The sequence below is a fragment of the Henckelia pumila genome, chromosome 4 (assembly GCF_033568475.1).
Source record: "Henckelia pumila isolate YLH828 chromosome 4, ASM3356847v2, whole genome shotgun sequence".
In the NCBI taxonomy this organism is placed as follows: Eukaryota; Viridiplantae; Streptophyta; class Magnoliopsida; order Lamiales; family Gesneriaceae; genus Henckelia; species Henckelia pumila.
The window spans coordinates 85,585,958-85,605,382 of record NC_133123.1 but is presented as its reverse complement, the minus strand read 5'-3'; the positions used below and the strand labels follow the sequence as shown (position 1 = coordinate 85,605,382).

General features: G+C 36.0%; 2 protein-coding genes across 2 annotated transcripts; one reads left to right on the top strand and one right to left on the bottom strand.

Annotated features, from left to right (window-relative positions):
* The first annotated feature begins 1,482 nt into the window (after positions 1-1,482).
* On the top strand, positions 1,483-4,873 carry LOC140866825 (two-component response regulator ARR2-like). The gene is made up of 6 exons (XM_073271877.1): positions 1,483-1,819; positions 2,185-2,322; positions 2,413-2,802; positions 3,337-3,413; positions 3,547-4,545; positions 4,629-4,873. The coding sequence occupies exons 1-6, from the start codon at positions 1,651-1,653 to the stop codon at positions 4,671-4,673; spliced, it is 1,818 nt and encodes a 605-aa protein (XP_073127978.1). The 5' UTR covers positions 1,483-1,650; the 3' UTR covers positions 4,674-4,873.
* A 401-nt stretch (positions 4,874-5,274) lies between these two features.
* On the bottom strand, positions 5,275-8,401 carry LOC140860133 (COBRA-like protein 7). Its single transcript, XM_073262959.1, has 2 exons — positions 7,772-8,401; positions 5,275-6,936 (listed from the first exon to the last, which is right to left on the bottom strand). The coding sequence occupies exons 1-2, from the start codon at positions 8,379-8,381 to the stop codon at positions 5,519-5,521; spliced, it is 2,028 nt and encodes a 675-aa protein (XP_073119060.1). The 5' UTR covers positions 8,382-8,401; the 3' UTR covers positions 5,275-5,518.
* Positions 8,402-19,425: the final 11,024 nt, after the last annotated feature.

Genomic DNA, 19,425 nt, shown 5'->3' with positions numbered 1-19,425 from the left:
GTTGTACATATATGTATGGGCATATATGTATATATATATATATATATATATATATATATATAAATATTTTACTTAGTATTTATTTTAAAATTAAAAGAAAAATAAAAATTTTTAAATTTTCCGCATTTTAGAAATTTATAAGTCTAGGATGTTTCAAACTCAAAAGCGTGAATATAACAGAAAAAATACCAACACTGGGCAGGCAATTTTGCCATGATCGGTCCGACATTCGACGCACCCAGGTCGCGCTCGTACGCTTGCACACAAGTCAAGCCTTTTTTTAATGAAAATCGGGCCCTTGATTTGCAACCCCTGCACAGGGGCTGCACGTTGGCGCGCGCGAAAGAAAGGCTCTTGACCAATTATTCTTACAACTTCATAAAGCGTAACATATTATAAGCTCACCAATTTTTATTTTTCTATTCAATGTGGGATACTCCCACATGCTTTCCATATGGCAAGACCACTTTCCATTCATTTCAATATAATCTCAACCCAATAAATCTCAAAGTCCAAAAATGAGGATTGCTTAAATAAACAAATCAAACTCAAACTTTACAATATTAAGCTCGTTAGGCTCGTGAGTTATATCACTTTGATGAAAAATTAATAATTTTGATATTTGATTTATATATTTTAAATTTTCACTAATGACAAAAATATGAAAATCAATTAAATTTATTTAATATAATAAAAATTACAAATTTTAATAAGAATATTAAATTTTTCTCTTAATATAAAATTTAGTTTTTAATAAATTCATTGAATATTTAAATTTATAATATATCTATACTATATATAATAGTTGAGCCTCTTAGAAAGAGGACGTACACCAATTATTTTTTATTTATGAAAATAACTTTATAATTCATATATGTAAATTTGAATTTATTTGTATAATTTTTTTCATATTTTTGTTTCAACTAACAATTATAGATAAGATAAATAATTTTTAAATTTATTTACACATTGATTTAGAAATATAAAAAATCATAATTAAATTAATTATTGAAAAATAAAAACCCTGTTGTTTAAGCCGGAAGCTTATACCCACGCAATCAAACATACACACATAATATATACTAGTATTTATGTGCACGCGTTGCGTGCTTATGCAGTTTGTTTTTTTTTACGAAAAATAAAAAATAAAAATAGAAATTAATTTTAAAAAGTGTTTTTTTGTATATGAATAAATTAATTTTATAAAAGTGGTATTTTCCTTAATTAGTAGTTATCATTGGACAAAAATAAATGATATTTTGGTAATTAAATATATATTAAAAGATAAAAATAAAGAAATTGGTCATACTAACATACCAACCCTCAATTTTAACCCTCAACTTTAAATAAGGTAGAAAATATATATATATATATATATATATATATTTACGCACGCACGTGTGTGTTAATGAATGTATGTATATATTTTACAAACCCATTCTGCGTCACCCCTAAATCTCTTTATAGTCTAACGAACGAAAACAAGAGTTTGAAAGTTTGATAAACCTCCCGGGTTTATCTCTTGATTCTATCGTTCGTTCAGTTTATGAGTTGGGCATAAATTTTGTTGATTGTCAGCGCTTTCCCATAATTTTATTCTGATTTGTTTGCGTTTTACTTGATTAAATTTGGCGAAAATTGGGATGCAAGATGAGCGAAGGGTGTAAAGCCATGAGTTTTACGAACTCTACTGGTTCCTGGAAGTCGAGTGATGGAGTTCCAGACAAGTTCCCGGTGGGTTTAAGGGTACTTGTTGTGGACCATGACTCTGCTTGTCTATTGATCATGGAGACTATGCTTCGAAATTGCCTCTACCAAGGTACAATATTGTTTGAGGATTTTCGTTTATAAGCAATCGCCCAACAGAGTCCGTGAACGCCTGTGAAAATTGAGTTTTCGTAAAGTTTTTAACCATGAAAATTCCATCGTCTTTTGGTTTGAAAATTCGGGGTTTTTTTAATCTGTTTCTGTTGTGTTTTTTTGTATGATGCATCCGAATTTGTATTTTGTTTCTGGGATTGAGATTGGAGGATTTGTGTGTGTATAATGTTTTATGAGGTGTATAATCACAAAAAACTTTATTTCATAGATCATAGTTATCATAGTTGTTGGACTGGTGGGTTTAATATTGGAATTACAATATCTGATTCTGATAAAAAAAAAATTCTATTTTTGGATTGCTAGTTACAAAGTGCAATCGAGCAGAAGCCGCGTTACAGTTGCTTACGGAGAAAAAAGATGGCTTTGACATTGTTTTAAGCGATGTTATGCCAAATATGGATGGTTTCAAACTTCTAGAGCGCATTGACTTGCCCGTTATCTGTAAGGACTATTTTGTTCTATATATCAAGTTTTTGTTCTTGCTCTTTGATTGGTAATAGTTGATTGATTACTGGTTTTGTGGTTGCTTAGTGATGTCAGTAGATAATGCCTACAATGTGGTGATGAAGGGCATCACTCACGGTGCCTGCGACTACCTTATCAAACCGGTTCCTATGGAGGTTTTGAAAAACATATGGCAGCATGTGGTTCGAAAAAAGAAGTTTGAGTGGAAGGAAAAAGATTATGAACAATCGGGAAGTGCCGAAGATAGGGTACTGCAGCTCCAAAAACCTTTGGAAGACGTTGACTATGCGGCATCCGCTAATGAAGGGCATTGCAAAAATTTCAAGAGAATGAAAGATGATGAAGATGAAATAGAGGAAAGGGATGATACGTCTACGTTGAAGAAACCACGGGTTGTTTGGTCGACGGAGCTTCATCAGCAATTTGAGATTGCTGTGAATCAACTTGGGGTTGACAGTATGGATCTTCTCCATTTCTCTTTTCTGTCCTTTTTTTTCCATTTGTTTTCTTTCTTTCTTTTTTTTGACTGCCTTTTTCCAATTTGTTGTGCATTGTCCATACACACTGCTTGTAATATCTTTCATCTCCTGAAAAATTGCAATGTGTTCATAAGTTGTGCAAACTATGTAAATTCTTGATCTTGTGACCCCTAAAAATGGATTGCTTGAACTGAAAATTGGAACAATTTTGTATAGTATTTCATAAAAAGTCACTTCTCATGAATTTCAAGAAACAAAACCATGAACATATCTGTCTTTCTTGAAGGGACGAGTAGCAGATCTCTTGTAAGAATTTTAATACTATAGGTATGCTTTTACACCGTAGAAAACCTTTGAACAACAAGCAAAAGCTGCTATTATTTCAAGTAGAGTTATTGTCTTCTATGCCTTAATTGCTGTTCTTATATTTGGCACTTCATGCCAGCAATCTACATTCTTTGCTCCTCATGAACTTGTACTCATTATGTTCCATTTCTATGCATTAACGTAGAGGCAGTTCCGAAGAAAATCTTGGAGATAATGAATGTGCCTGGGTTAACGAGAGAGAACGTCGCTAGTCATCTTCAGGTAAGACAAGTACTTGTTCTTTTCTAGCGTTCCTGAATTTAATGTGCAGAAGAATGTTAGTCAACTGATGATTTTGTTCGAATTTTATTTCTTTTTTCTAATTTTTTTAATATCAATTTCAAAATCGGTGTAGAAATATCGTCTGCAGCGCAGAAAAGTAAACAACCTCAATGCACTTGGCGACTCTTTTATGAGAACCACAGACGCAGAGTTTGCAGCATTATCTTCCCTCAATGGCCTCAATCTTCAAGCTGCTTCGAATCAATTACCTCGCCACTGTGTTACCCCCATCCAAACCCCGTCTTCTCTTGGTAGGATTGCCGCGAAGCCTGCCATGTCTGTGCCCCTGGTCGGTCAAAGAAAGATTATGAACTTCAGAAATCAAAATATGAGATTCATGGAGGGACCACAGCAACCGAACAGTAATGTTCAGCCAGTGAACATGTTGTATGGAGTCCCAACAAATATGGACTCAGAGCAATTTGCCACTTTGGACCTGTATGCTCAGGTTGCCGGCAACATGAATCTGCATATTTGCTCACCTGCGATCCAAAATAATATGCTGCAGACTCAGATGGTTCGACAGCAGCCAAGTGCTTCAATTTCAAATGAAATGAATGGCGCCCATATTATGAACCAACCACAGACGATTCCAAATGGTATTGTATTTGGTAGGAGGGACTTCCCTGGGCCAGTGTACTCCTCAGTTTCCCAGCCATCAACCATTGTAGATTTTTCAAGCGGTCAGAGAACCGAGTTGCCGGGGAATAGCTTTTCCCTGATGAGTAGTTCAAAAGCGTCGACTCTCTCCACGAAAGGAATACTTCAAGAAGAGGTTAGCTCAGAAATCAAAGGACATCAAAGTTTCTTACCCAACTATGACATTATTAGCAAGCAGAATTATAACAGAAATCAGGATTGGGGTATGCACACTAGCGGCTCAACTCCTGAAGATGGCCAACAGCCAAACTCTCAAGTAAGCATGGACATATCACCAACAAGTTTTGTTGATCCGAGCTTCTCGTTGAACCCAGAAAGTAAGATAGGTTTCTCAGTTGCGAATGGGATGGACAACCAGCAGGATCTCGAAAGCCTGGAGCCACAGGATTTCATGAACCTTTACAACAAACAGGTTAGCTTTTTATGACTTGTTATTGTAAATACCCAATGGCACATGCACATTCATTTTCTGATGTCTAGTTTTGTCAATTGCAGCATGACGACATAGATATTGACTTCGGCTTTGAGGATTGTGTGTAGCAGAACACTGTACATTGATACAATTCCCAGAATCTGCTATCTATATATGATTCCACAAGTAGAAGGATTTTAGCATGCACAGATTGCTAGGAGTTCTGAGCTAACTTGTATTCAATAAAACCCAAGGTTTTGTTGGTTTTAGGCATCAACATTCATTCTCCCCTTTAAACATAAACATAATAATACTGTCTTTTTTTTTTTTTTTCTCCTTCCGGTTAAATTTTCACCGTCTCCAAACCTATTCATTATTATTAATTTTATTTTCTACTCCTATAAAACAGATACTTTTATTATGATTTTATATCGCAACGAAATGTAATTTAGTTTAGAACTTATAAATAATCCATTAATATGTTATTAATGACCAATTATGAGTGGGAATGAATAAGATATTATCCCTCATACCTTGTAATTTTTTTTGAATAAAATATATTTTATTCAAAATGCATACCCAAACCATCGGTAACAAAATCAATCAAAGCTCAACGTTTTCACGTCTTTCCTTTTTTTTTTTCTATGTCAAATAATTTATAATATTTCTCCAAATCTCTGCATGTTTCAATTATATGATATGATTAACGATGATGTTTACAAAAACAAATAAAATAAAATTAAGCCTTAAAAGGGAAGCAAAACTCATCACCCTTGCTCAATTATGTTTACAACAAATCAAACAGTGTGTTTTACTCTCACTCGTGCTTATATATTACAATGCCAACGCTGTGGTTCCTAACTCGAAACACCCGCAGCCTTCTCGATTTAAAGTTCCTTGCATCAAATTAAACTTGAAAAAATGAATGAATAAGCCAACCGGTGTAATCGAATTCGAGCATTCATCCCCTTGGCTATTGCTTCACAAACATGAAAGCTAGGAAAACCAGAAAGAACGATAACATAACCGATGAATCCAAGTGATATGAACCGCTTGTGGGAAGTATTTTAGGCAGCGAGCATTCCTCCCCATTGAAGTAGACTTTTGATGGAAATCCATCACCACCAGGAATATTAATTCCAGGTGTCATCTTCTTTGTGAATGAAATGACGGACTGCTGTTTTCCAGGTACCTGAGGATCTTTCTGGGGATCAGCTCCATCCGCTTCTGCCACGAGATAGTTCAAGCCCGGAAGACCTTGCATGAAAATCGTGTTGTTTACGCCATTCAGTGCACTTCCATTAAAGGAGTACACCGCTTCGAAGCCAGGAGCTGCTTTCTCGAATTCTAATGCCGTAAACCAATCGACAAAAGCAACATCATCCCAGTTGAAGATTGTAATTCTTGCAGACCATCCACCTCTATAGTCCGTGAACAAGTGCCAATTGATACTAACTCCACAATTATCGCCACAGGGCAGTGGGTTAGACAATGGGAAATGGTGAAGTTCAGCCCATGCTCTTGATAAGGTAGTACGGTTCTCGAATGGAACTAAGAGAGCTTGAGATGGGAGAAAAAGAGCGGGAGAGGTGCTGCTACATGTTTGATCCGTATTAGCAGGGCAACCACAGGCACAAGTTTGACACGGGATGATGGATTCATTGTAGTAAGCAGAGAATGACACGCAACATCGCGGGCTGACACCTTTTGGCTGTGTGATGTTGCACACCACTTGCCAACTAGCAATGGCACTTGAATTGGGTAGTAGTAAGCTCGGGTCTGGAAATTGGCTAGGACTCACACGAACAGGCGGCCCACATTTATAATCCGGGTTAAGTCTGCCACTTATAGCCCAATTCTGAGGTGGGACAAGATCAGAGCGATTGAGGTTAGGTGGCATCTTGAAAACGTTGATCTGGAATGCTGATTTTGACTTGCTCGGATCCATAGCAGGAGGCAAGATCGTCCCGTTCCGACAACAGAAGGGTATCATTCCTAGGTTTGTGTCATTAGTCTTGGCCAAAGGCAAGTCTAATATGGTGGGCCTTCTGTCGCAGTTCAATGCAGTTGAAAAGTCAAGATTCTGGTAGAACTGACCTTGTACCCCAAAGACACATTTTGATGTATCCACTACAGACGGATATGCCCCTTTCATGGCAGAAATGAACTCATCTTCCATCCAATCCCAGTTTAGCTGCCAGTTATCAAGTCGCCCAAGGGGGTTATGGTTCTCGATAGTAACCTGAGCCCAATAGTTGGACTCGTATGTTTTCGTCACATCATACATAATGGTAAGATCACCATTTTGACGAGGCAAAAACTCACCATCTGCGGTAATGTTTGATTTGAACTTCAGATCTCTGTTGCAACATACTTGCATCGAGCTATTTCCTGACAAAACAAATTCAAAAATCAAAATTCAAACCACTGTCTCAAAAAGCCATGATAATTTTTCCTCAAATTCATCCCACATGAACATTTTAAGACAGAAACAATTTAAGTATGATAGTTAGCTCTAGATTGACGACCGGTGTAAAATATTGAACTCCATATGCAATTTTCTTGGATAAAGAAACACATCACAAGCTCAACACTAGCTTGTCATCGGAGAGCAATAATTCCCTACAATAAAAAAGTAGCATTCGGGCTCATATATGATTTAAATGATTTGTCTTGCACCACCACCCTGTTCCCACATCTTCACTTGAAAACCAAACATCTCATCGACAGAACTCCACATTGTCATCATTTAAACATCAAACCTCTAAACAGTTAAACTAAAAAACAGCACAAAACAAAACCCCCCAAAATTAAATGGAAAAGCACAGAGGAGTATCCTATACATTTATTGATAGACTATTCTTCAATTGCCCAGTAAGTGGTGCTCAAGCATTGGCTTTTCAATGGTGTCCCACTAATTGATTAAAAGTCAAACAAAATCGCACACCTCAATTTATTGACGCCTTCATTTCCTCAAACAACAAATAGAAACTACACAAAAAACCAATTCAACTCTACTAGAAGAAGAAATATGATAAAATATACACAGGAGCGTTCAAATGTTGGCTCAACAGCAGCAAAAAAAATACACCAAACTCGACATCCAAGAAACAATCTTTCAAACTCCGATTCAGAACAAAATTAAGATTGTAAAAAACACTAATCGTTTGTATTAAATTTTAAAAAAAAAAAAAACAGGACCAAACTTATGTTAGATTGTAATCACCTTGCATAGTTGGTTTTGGGCAAATCCAGCCATCGTTCACCAGCGAGATATTTGTAGGCATAGGCACCCCCGGCGAGCCAACTCCGAACTGCGTGCCAACAAGCCCAACACGAACGCTCATCTGGGTCAAGTCCCCCGCCGTCTCAATACCCGACTTCAGATCCGGACCCGGATACCCCGCGAAGACCGTCCCATTTCCAACACCTCCCGGAATGGAGTTCCCATCGGCAAGCACGGCGTTGGCAGCAGAGACCAGATACTCATCGTGCTGAAATCCAACAAAAACCCGCCAAGATTTAAGGTTCACCAAGTCGTTGTTCAGCACTAACAGGGAAGATTCGAAGCGATAAGCCTGGCGAGCTGCAAACGGCTTCAGAATGGGGGGTACGATCTTCCCGGAGGTGTAAGTGTAGGAAAGAAACACTCCGTTGCAGTCGTCGGAGGCCGGTGCCGGCGCTTGGGCTTGCGCCGGAGGGCCTGTTTGTGCGCGGGCGGTGCCAAGGATGAGAAGAAACAGGGAGAGCACGATTGTGGTGGCCTCCATGTATGCGAAACTTGGAATGTGAGCGCGTTTCAATTCAAACTCATGAATGTAGACACACAAATACATACCCTATTATTCTCTCTCTCTCTTTAGTCGTATTATATATAACATATATATTTATTTATTTGAAGAAACAGCGTGGGAAAGGGGGATGATATACGCGGAGAGGAAAATAATGAGTATTTGGGGAAAAAAACAGCTGACTTGGTGCTGTAATGATATGATGCCTGTAAGAATGTCTTATTTATAAATTCATTTCCCTTTCGTTTTTACTTTTTCTTCTTTTTTCCCGTTAATAATAATAATGATAATAATGTCATCCCATGGAAAATGTTAATTCTTTTTGTAAAATTAATTCTATTAACTCATTACAGCGTTCCTCTTTCGGCAGAGCTGCAACTCTGTTTAATTTTATGATTGGATCTCTAATAAAAAAAACTAAAACTAAAAAAAAAAATTGGAATTAGAGTTAGCATCAGGTCAGGTGTTTGATTCTTCGGATAGTAAATAATGTAATTGATTGATAAGAAATTTATTTGGATGCAATAATTATATCTATGAGGATACGAGAGATTGAAACACGATCTTTGAATAAGATTAGATAAAGAGGATTGGGGAAAATAGAAAAAAAGGAGGGTGCTCACGCATAATAATATTTCTATATATAATAAAAAAAAATTATTGTAAGTTTTAATCATATATAATTAATTTATTTAGAATAAATAAATAACATATATTTATAAATATTTTATATATAAATAATTTATTTTGGATGAAAAAATAAGATAAATTTATACTTGTTTGTAATTATATTGAGTAATAAATAGTTTGTATTATTTCATTAGTTTATTAAACTAACTAAAGAGATAAATGTAATATAGAGAAAAAAAATTAAGAGGAATGAAATAATGAGAGAATTTGAAGAGATATTTGTGGAATTTTTTAAAAAAGCTTCACCAATATACCTATGAGGTTTTATCACGCTTCATGTTCAGAATCAGTGATATTAGTGTTGTTTTCAAATAAAATTAGAAGATTTCAGTTAAATTATGTACTAAAAGGCTAATTGTTTTCGATTAGAATTCGAAAACAACTACTCTCTTAGTAAGTTAGTATATAATTTAATTAAAAATCAGACTATTTCATAATGGCATATATTCTTACATCTTAAAATTTGGGTCGATTAAATTTCATGAAATTTCGCCAAAACCAACCAAATAGAACTGCACCATACCTCAATGTACAATTTTTTAACCAAAACCATGGTTGAAAAAAAAAAGTAGAAAACTGCACCGAACAATATGGTATGATGGTAATTTTAATGAAAAACCGCACCGAATAATTAAATAATTAATTTCAGAATTTTTTATGATATATTAATATGATCATGGATATTATTTATCAAAAAATTGATTCAAATTAAACACTAAATGTATCTATCTAATAATAATATAATAGTGATACAAAATCGAAATTTATGTATAGCATAAGAATTTAAAATTAACTTTATTTCATTAGATATGTTACCCTTAAATCGTGCACATTAAGGGGAAGTATTTTTTTTTTCAAGCTCATTAAGGGGGGACGAAATCCTCTGCTACACTTGGTGCTACAAACCGTGCTACACTTTGCTAAAAACAACCTCGTTTGCACAAATTATTAAAAATTATATTCATTAAATAATATGGATGAACAAAATATAATTAATCATTGATAAAATTTTTGATTCACCTATTTTTTCAATTAAAAAATCATCAATAAATTGGTTTACTCATTTATCGTGCTTGGGACACAATTTATTGCTTATTTTAATTGAAAAAATAGGTGAATCAAACATTTTATCAATGATTAATTATATTTTGTTCATCCATGTTGTTTAATGAATTTAATTTTAAAATAATTTGTGCAAACATGGTTATTTTTAGCAAAGTGTAGCACGATTTGTAGCACCAAGTGTAGCAGAGGATCTCGGGAAAGTTGGAAACAAAAAAGTCATCTTTACTTTTAAAATCTTTCTATAGATATAAAATAAATATTTGATATAAATTAACTTTAGATAAAATCATAAAACCTAATTTCGACATATTCCCTCACCAAACGGTCACTGAATTCTGTCAGTTAAATTTATTCCCTTCTCTCATGTTTTTTCTTAATTCTCAACCATTTGTCTATCTTCTCTTGGAAAATTTGCAAAAGCTTCAAGTCTACTAGGAAAGAGGTAATTCAAAATATTGATTAATATTCTAAATACAAATTCATAAAATTTGTTCAATGTTTTTAAATTAGTTGATTATAAGTTTATTTGTTTACGTGATCTCACCAATATGATTTATACTTAATTTTGTTTTTTTAAAAAAAATTAAACGACCAAAGCTTTGGCAATTTGTATTATAATTAATTTGATTCAAGTATTCATAATTTAGTGGACCTTTTAAATAACCTAAATTTTAATATGATTTTCAAGCTAACGTTAATGTGCTTCATGTATGTGGAAATAAAATTGATATCCGTATGAAGTTATGAAAATATTTGTCTATTGATATGTTAAAGATTGAAAATTAAAAATATAATACATTTGTGTGATATTAAATATGTGTTTATGTAAATTTAATTATGTCACTCACTTTATTTACTACGAAGTTTTGACGCTACGAAATTTATGAATTAATATTGGAGTTAATTGCTATTAGCACATCTATTTTTATTTCCATCTAGACATGTAATTACTTAAAAATGAAGTTCGAAATAATTTAGAATTCCAAACTTGTAATTTATTTCCATAGAATTGAGTTATTGACTTGTAAAGACTACATCATAATGGAAGGTAAAAAACAACCCTATAGTTGAATTTAGTTTCCTGCAACATATATTAATTTCATTTTCCTTTTTTTTTATGTGTGAGATATCATTATGGTGCATTTTGATTTAATGTATATTTTCAATATTCTTTTTCATGTTTGACACGAAAAGATGGCCGATGCTAACAAAAATTCTTCTATGATTATTCAAATGGAAACAACAGCTCCCAACAATGATCAAGAATAGACTCAAAACATTGAATCAGGTGATATTCCTCAACAAAGCTATTCGTGAGCTTAAGAATCTACTAGAAAACCACATGTGAAAAGACAAAAAAGTAAAGCAGTTAAAATAATTAAGAAAGAAATCTGAAAGATTGTCTATGATAACTCTAGATTTCGAAATTTGAATGGTATCAAAGCTTCAATATTAGATTAGCCGTTTTTTTTTTTTTTGGGAGGAAACACCGCCGGAAGCGAGGGGTTTGGCAAACCTATACCTGAATATAAACATAAATAAGTGATACAAATAAATCCTAAAAGGGAGGGAGACTAGGCCAAGACCTCCCCAAAAGGCTATGGTAATAGTCACATCAGAACAACTAGGGCACCGGATAAAATACAACCAAAACAATCAAAAACATAACCAAGTCATCGTCAGCAGTCATCCTGTGTAGCAAAAAGCCAGCAGAAATCCACAACTCAAGCTTAACGAGTGACTTGATAAACTATATCTTCTTATCTTGAAAAATATTTTGTCTTGCTATGCTTATCTCGAAAATAATTTTATCTTTATATATTTATCTCAAAATTCATTATCTTTATTTGCTTATCTCGAAATTATTATTTTCGAACAATCGGAGTTTCACATCTCTCCGACTTTATTAGAGGTTTTGTCCTTGAACTTATTTCGTCTTAATTGTCAAATAATATGTTGTTAAACTATTTCACCGTTAACTTTCAAATTCAATGAATCACTTTACTACCTAACTAGAATCTTTATTCTTGAAACAATAGTTTAATGTACTAAGTGACATTTTACTTCTTTTTTTCCCCCTTAAAATGAAAATATAATTCAATAGTGTCGTTTTAATTGTCTAACTTAAATTCCATATATCATAACATAATTCTCATTTTTTCCGACCATGCATGTAATGTAAACTTTAGTTCCCAAAGGATTCTTTACGAATTTCAACATCAAGACTTAAATAATTCTATAAACCATGTCTCTAAATATCAGTCCCAAAATCAGTCTAACTTAAAACCAAGAAATCAATCTCAAATTCCATTTAATATAAATACTAATGTCATGTGGTTCTTTCTCATTCTAAATACTAGTCTCCCATCAAGATCCTGAACATGGGTTTGCTCTGCACCATTTTTTTCATGCCTCACACCCGGAACCAGTGATATCGACGTTGCTCTCAAATAAAATTCAAAATCAGCAAGCCTCATGGTACATAATTTAACCAAAAAAACAATATATTTACATCTTAAAATGCAAAACCTAATCTAAATACATCAGCAGAAGCTAAAATTTATCAACCTAATGATAGCAAAAAGCATATAACAATAACATGTCCAATTTCTCTTTTTGAGTAACATCAAAACTTAAATCTTTAGTTATTACTGATCACTAGACTCAAAACGTATTTTGCTCGTTCTTCTCGTCTTATTCTTCATTCTTATTTGGTGGGGAAAGTAAAAGGTGAGTTTTTTGGGAAAACACTTGGCAAATGGGGCCGATCGAAGACATGAACAACATGATATACATATATATGAAATTTTAAAAAGGGCATGTCATAGGACTTGTCACAACAAAGATCAAAACATGATATGTACAAAATTTGAAACAAGGCTTCAAAATTTATCAAACAAGGCATAACAAATAGATAGCACTAAATTAAATTCATCTCTTTATTCGTGGCATACTGATCAGTCCCCTATATCTAATCCTCTAAGGGGTGAGGTTATAAAATGGTTATTGTATCCGATCGCATCAGGGCCATAACTTATCATATTTCGAAAATTACTTTCCACTTCTTACTCAAATCCTAAAGTGTTTTATAAATTCCGAACGTGATATCAAATCATAAAAGAATGGGTAGAAGCAAAAGGAAACAAAAAATAACAAACATGATTCAATCTAATTTTAATCATCATAATATTCTTTTTAAAACAATACATAAGACCACTTACTATATTCTGAATGAAATTCATCACAAATTGCTGATAGTTTCGATTCGCGAGGGGTCGAAAGCGTTCTTTCCGTTAGTAAGTTTTCTCATGTGAAGATAGTCAAAGCTCAACAAATCTAGCCCATATAGAACGAGCCCATATGGAGAATACAAAAATGTCTCTTTCCTTAGTTTGATCCACAACAAGCTGCCAAAAAAATACAAAAAGAAATAGTAATATGAATTTTCGGATTTGCATACATTTACAAATCACTCAAATTCAAGAAAAGTCTGAGACATTAAACCGTTAAATTGAGGTGAAATTTTTTAATAAATTTTATAAGGACCTGAATTAAATTGTGAATGGTGAAGACCGGGTTTAGAGCTCATTTGAAGCCCTTTATTGACAACAAATAGAAACTATTTTTTCTTGAGTAGAATATGTGCAACATTCTTGGAAAGTTCTTTCATAGAATTTTAACCATTGGATTGGACCGAAATTTAGACAAAACACTTAAAAAAACTTGTGCTATATTATGAACTATGGATATCGGATTCAGGTATCTGTAGTGATGGCAACGGGTTCTGGACAGATTAATGATTGTTCGAATTTGAAGAAATCTATATGGGGCTTGGCCTACTTCCAGCATATGGACTTAGGATTTGATTTGCGGTTGCAAATGACATGATAAACATATCTTCTTATCTTGAAAAGTATGATTTTATTAGGATTTGAGGACCTATTTATAGGCGTCGAAAAGCCATCGAGATAAACTTGATAACTCTATATTTTGAAATTTGAATGGTATCAAATATAATTTACGTTGGAACATTCATGATTTTGTTGTTAACAAACTATACAGTCAAAATCATCAAAATACTGACTTTGTCTAAGATTGAAATAGAAGGCATCAACTGAATAAGTCAACTGAATATAGCTAACCAGTCTCTGAACTAAAACCAGGACTGAAGTAGCAATGCTAACTAGATTCAATCGTATAGAGCATAGCTGAAGTATCAAGACTGGACAACTACCCAAACTAATCAGTTGGGAAAAATTATTAGTTGAACCAAAATGTAGTAGCTCGAATCCTGATTTACGAGATTAAATGATAAAACATGACTAAAAGATTGTAATCTTATTTAGCCAGGTGTTTATCCAAATAAAAAATGGGAAAACATGACTTTGAAACCACTAATGATTTCGGATGATCAGAACTAGTTCGGAGGCACTGTTCAAGTTCGTAAGCTAAGAGTGCAGTTTGGAAGATCTATACCAAGATCAGAACATCCGATCAGAGTTTGGCCATGCAATTAATGAGGTTTCAACCACACATTGACACGTGGGAGTTCAAAAGAACCGAACTAGGGTTTGGAAGGTTCGAACTCAACCAACCACTTAGGTGTCAAGAGGTTATGGACACATCGATGCATGCATGGATCGGAAGGTCCGAAGGTGTAGATCGGAGCTTCCGAAGTGGCCAGTTTGTTTCCAATCCCAAGATCAAAACTTTCGGTCGTCGCCTATAAATAGATCATCCGAGGGCCTCATTTCTTGCTCATTCACACGTACTTACTCTCTATAATTGGGTGCTTATGGGTGTTTCCAGCCATACTATCGAGGGCTGGGCAGTAGCGAGGCTATTTCGGAGGATGAGCGGAGCAGTGCTCAAGAGTTAGGGCTTTGACAACAAAGAGCTACGATGGATGCACGTATATTCCGATATCCCTAATAGAAATTGAGAGTATTTATTAGCTTAGTTGAGACTTTTAGACCAGCTTTAGTGACAGACATGCAAGCTTGGACCCAAGAATTTCTTTGGTAGGATTTCCTTAGAGAGGTACATAAGTAATGATTGAGATTGCCAATGAATATTCATGCTTATATGTTGCATTTTTATGTGTCATGATCCATGATTTATTGCTTTATATATGTGTTGCATGTGCTTGTCCATGTTGAGCCGGATCTCCTTCGAGATAACCATTTGAGTAGGGTTGCTCAGCCCTACATCTTGTTATATTGTCCAACACCCAGAGAAACCATGTTGACGAGGACTGACACTACGGTGATCTTCGACGAGTGTGGGGAGCTACCCAGCGGAGTTGACCTCAGATGGTGCTACACACTCATTGGCACCTAGACTAAGCATGACTAGATAGTTGACCAGTACCCAGTCATTTTGCATGCATCATAGTAGGTATGTATACTTGCGCTTAAGTTCTGATCATAGTTGCTTATGTCATTGTTGTTATGTGCTTGGACACCCTCTTCGATGGGATAGGTCTCGGGTTGGACGAGGCCGATGGATCACGACAAGGTTTTGATCCGGATCAGCTGTGGCAGTGATTTGTTGTTTATGTTTCAGGATTTTGATACAATTATTAGATTTGGTGTATAACATTTTATTTTCTGTGTGTTTTATTCACCGGTTTTATTCTGGTTTGGGTTGTAAACTCGCTTTCAGTTTCTGTTGCTTTATCATTTTACTTAAGTTATTTTAGTTGCATGCTTCAAGTGTTAGCAGTATTTGATCCGAGTCGGGTCCCTACATTTATGGCATCAAAGCATGCATGGTGTTTTGGGACAGAGTATGATTTTTTGGTTCTGATGAACGCTAAATTATTTTAGATGGCCAGTAGAGACGATGACAACCACGATAGTGTAGGTCGTTGGGGAGGCGATGATGCCCTTAGACGTCCTCGTGAACACCACCATCACCACGAGGGTAAACGACGTTTTGAGATAGGTTCCTACAGATGGGGCCTAAGCCTTTGATGGGAGGCGAGACTCTCGAGACAGCTGAGGATTGTCTTGAGCACATGGAGAGCCATTTCCATGCCTTTGACTACTTGGAAGAGCAGAAGATGGAGGACGCCACTTTTCTCTTAGAAGGTCGTGCTCGTAAGTGGTGGAGGTCAGCGTCCACATAGTTAATCTAGGAGCAGGGACAGGCTTTGTGGGTTGATTTTTGTAGAGCATTCATGAATTTGCACTTTCCTCCAGCCCTCCGTCAGGCGAAGTTGATCACGTTGCTCAATTTGAAGCAGTGATCATAGTTGATGAATATCAGCAGAAGTTCATCGATTTTCTGCCGTTCTTCAAGCATCTTGGTGCCAGTTCTAAGGCAAAGTACGACCACTTCTTGCAGGGTCTAAATAACGAGATCTTTGACAGGGTCACTGTCTGTGATGACCCCTCTTCTTATGGGGGTTTAGTTAACCATTGCAGATAAGAATATATCATTGTGAACCACTTGAAGTTATTGAAGTCCTCTCGTCCTGTCAGTTCTCTTGGAACACATTCTGAGTCATTTAAGAAACAAGGTTCTATGTCTTCTTCCTCTGGGTCTGGTGGTGTTTTCCGATTCGGAAAGAAGAAGAAGGAAGGCCCTTGTGAGCACTGTGGGAGTAAACACCTGTCTGATGAGTGTCGTTGAGCATCTGAAGCTTTTTTTTATGCAGCGAGATGGGCCATATGAAGAAGGATTGTCCCAGACAAGGTGGATCGGGTAGTGGTTCTGGCTCTCAGGATACCGTTTAGTATTTCCCTCAGACTGCATCGCATGGTTCGTCTACTTTGCCCCCACGAGTTCAGGGGAAAGTCTTTGCACTCAACCAAGATCAATCCAATGTCGAGAGCGAACGCATGATCGCAGGTACTTTTAGCTTATGTGGTATACCTGATTTTGTATTGATTGACACTGGTGCATCACACTCGTTCATTATTGCTCGATTCATCAAGAAGTATAAATTGCCCTACATTTTCTTAGACTTTCTATTAGCTGTATCGACCCCGATAGGCTAGGAAGTCTTAGCTAAGCGTCTAGTGGTAGGTTGTAATTTGGAGTTTGAGGGTCATCGGTTGTCCGCCAATTTGATGTTTTTAGCGATGGATGATTTCGACTGCATAATTGGGATTGACCTTCCGACTACATATCGAGCCATAGTGGATTTTTTAAAGAGGTTTATTCAGTTTCTTCAAAAGGATGGTGATAATCGGTTTTTATATGTTGAGGGGGCCCAACCACCGATGCTGATTGTAGCTTCTTTGAAAACCTGTTGTGCTATAGAGTTTGGCGGGAAATGCTATATGTCATGGATGCATACTCAGAGAGTTTGGATATTCGAGATATACCAATGGTTTAAGATGTTCCAGATGTATTTCCTGATGAGATTCTGGGGTTACCTTCTATCCATGAGGTAGAGTTTGGTATTGAGCTGATGCTAGGGAAATCACTGATATCTCGGTGCATTATCATCTAGCACCATCAGAGATGAGAGAATTGAAGCAGCAGTTGCAGGATCTTCAAGAAAATGGTTATATCCGTGTTTCACCTTGGGAAGCCCTAGTTCTGTTTGTCAAAAAAAAAGGATGGTTCGATACGTCTTTGTATTAACTACATGCAGCTGAACCAGGTGATAGTTAAGAACAAGTATCCTCTTTCGGCATTGATACCTTGTTTCACCAGCTTTAGGGGACATCTGTGTACTCCAAGATTGATATGAGGTCTGTGTACCATTAGTTGCAAGTTCGAGACGAGGATATTCCAAAGATAGCTTTTCGTAAGAGATATGGTCACTACGAGTTTTTTGTGACGCCTTTGGATCCGACGAACGCGCCAGCTATCTTCATCGATTAGATGAACAGGTTATTCCAAGATTACTTGGATAAGTTTGTGATCGTGTTCATTGACAACATCTTGATATACTCACATAAAATTGTAAGCATGCCTACCATATCCGTACAGTTCTGCAGATTATGCGAGAAATGCAGTTGTACGCACAACTTAGCAAGTGTGAGTTCTGGATTGACCGAGTTGTCTTCCTTGGTCACGTGATCTCTATGGATGGAGTTTCAGTTGATCCCAGCAAGATAGAGGCAATAGTGAATTGGTCACGACCAACGAAGGCTTTAGAGATTCGCAGTTTCTTAGGTCTAGCAGGGTACTATCGCCGCTTTATTCAGACCTTCTCACAGATAGCTAGACCGCTTAATCAATTGATGAATAAAGATGTTTCTTTCGTATGATCTACAGACTGTGAAGAATGTTTCCGAGATTTTCGAAGACGACTGACCACAACCCTAGTATTAGCCTTGCCGTTTGGTTCTGGTGGATATGTCGTCTACACTAATGCATCTCTTCAGGGATTGGGTTGCATCTTGACTCAGAATGGGCACGTAATCGTCTATGCCTCTAGACAACTGAAAACTCACAAAGAAATTTACCCCATACATGACTTAGAGCTCGCATCCATTGTCATCGCTCTGAAGATTTGACGACATTATTTGTTTGGCGAGAGGTTTGAGATTTATTCGGATCACGAGAGCCTGAAGTACCTATTCACTTAAACAGAGTTGCATATGAGAAAGCGTCGGTGATGGATCTGCTGAAAGATTATGACTGTGAGATCAAATATCATCAAGGTTCTTCGAACCCAGTCGCTGATGCAGTTAGTCGTATAGTGTATGCGATTCCCATTCGTACCAGTGCAGTTTCTCGAGTGGTATAGAAGTGTTGTTCCTTGGGGTTTAATTTCCGTCATAAGAAGGAGCAGTAGGGAATTTGAGCCATTTCAGTGCTTGTGGAAACAACATTATATTCGAGGACCAGGGAAGCCCGGTATTTGGATTGAAGACTTATAAGTTAGCCTAGTTAGCTCAGGACTATGGTACTTCATGTTTTGACCTTCAGGCAGATGGTTTGCTTTCTGTCTGGCCGAGTGGTAGTCCCTGATGATTCTGCTTTGAGAGACAAGATTTTATCTCAAGCTCACCGTAGCAGATTTTTCGTGCACCCAGACAACATGTAAATGTATAAGGATATACATACGAGATTCTAAAGGAAGAGTTTGAAGCAAAATGTCTACCAACTTGTATCGAGGTGCCTTGTTTTTCAGCAGGTCAAGATAGAGTACAGATGACCTACAGGGTTATTTCAGAGTTTGGAGATTCTTATGTGGAAATGGGATCATGTGACAATGAACTTTGTCACCCATTTTCTGTTGTCTTCCAGGAACAATAATGTGATATGGGTTGTAGTAGACATGATATGAATCTTGTTGGACATTAGAACCAAACACGAACTTGATAAATTCGCATACTCAATTCAATGAACAAGATATCCAAAAGTATTG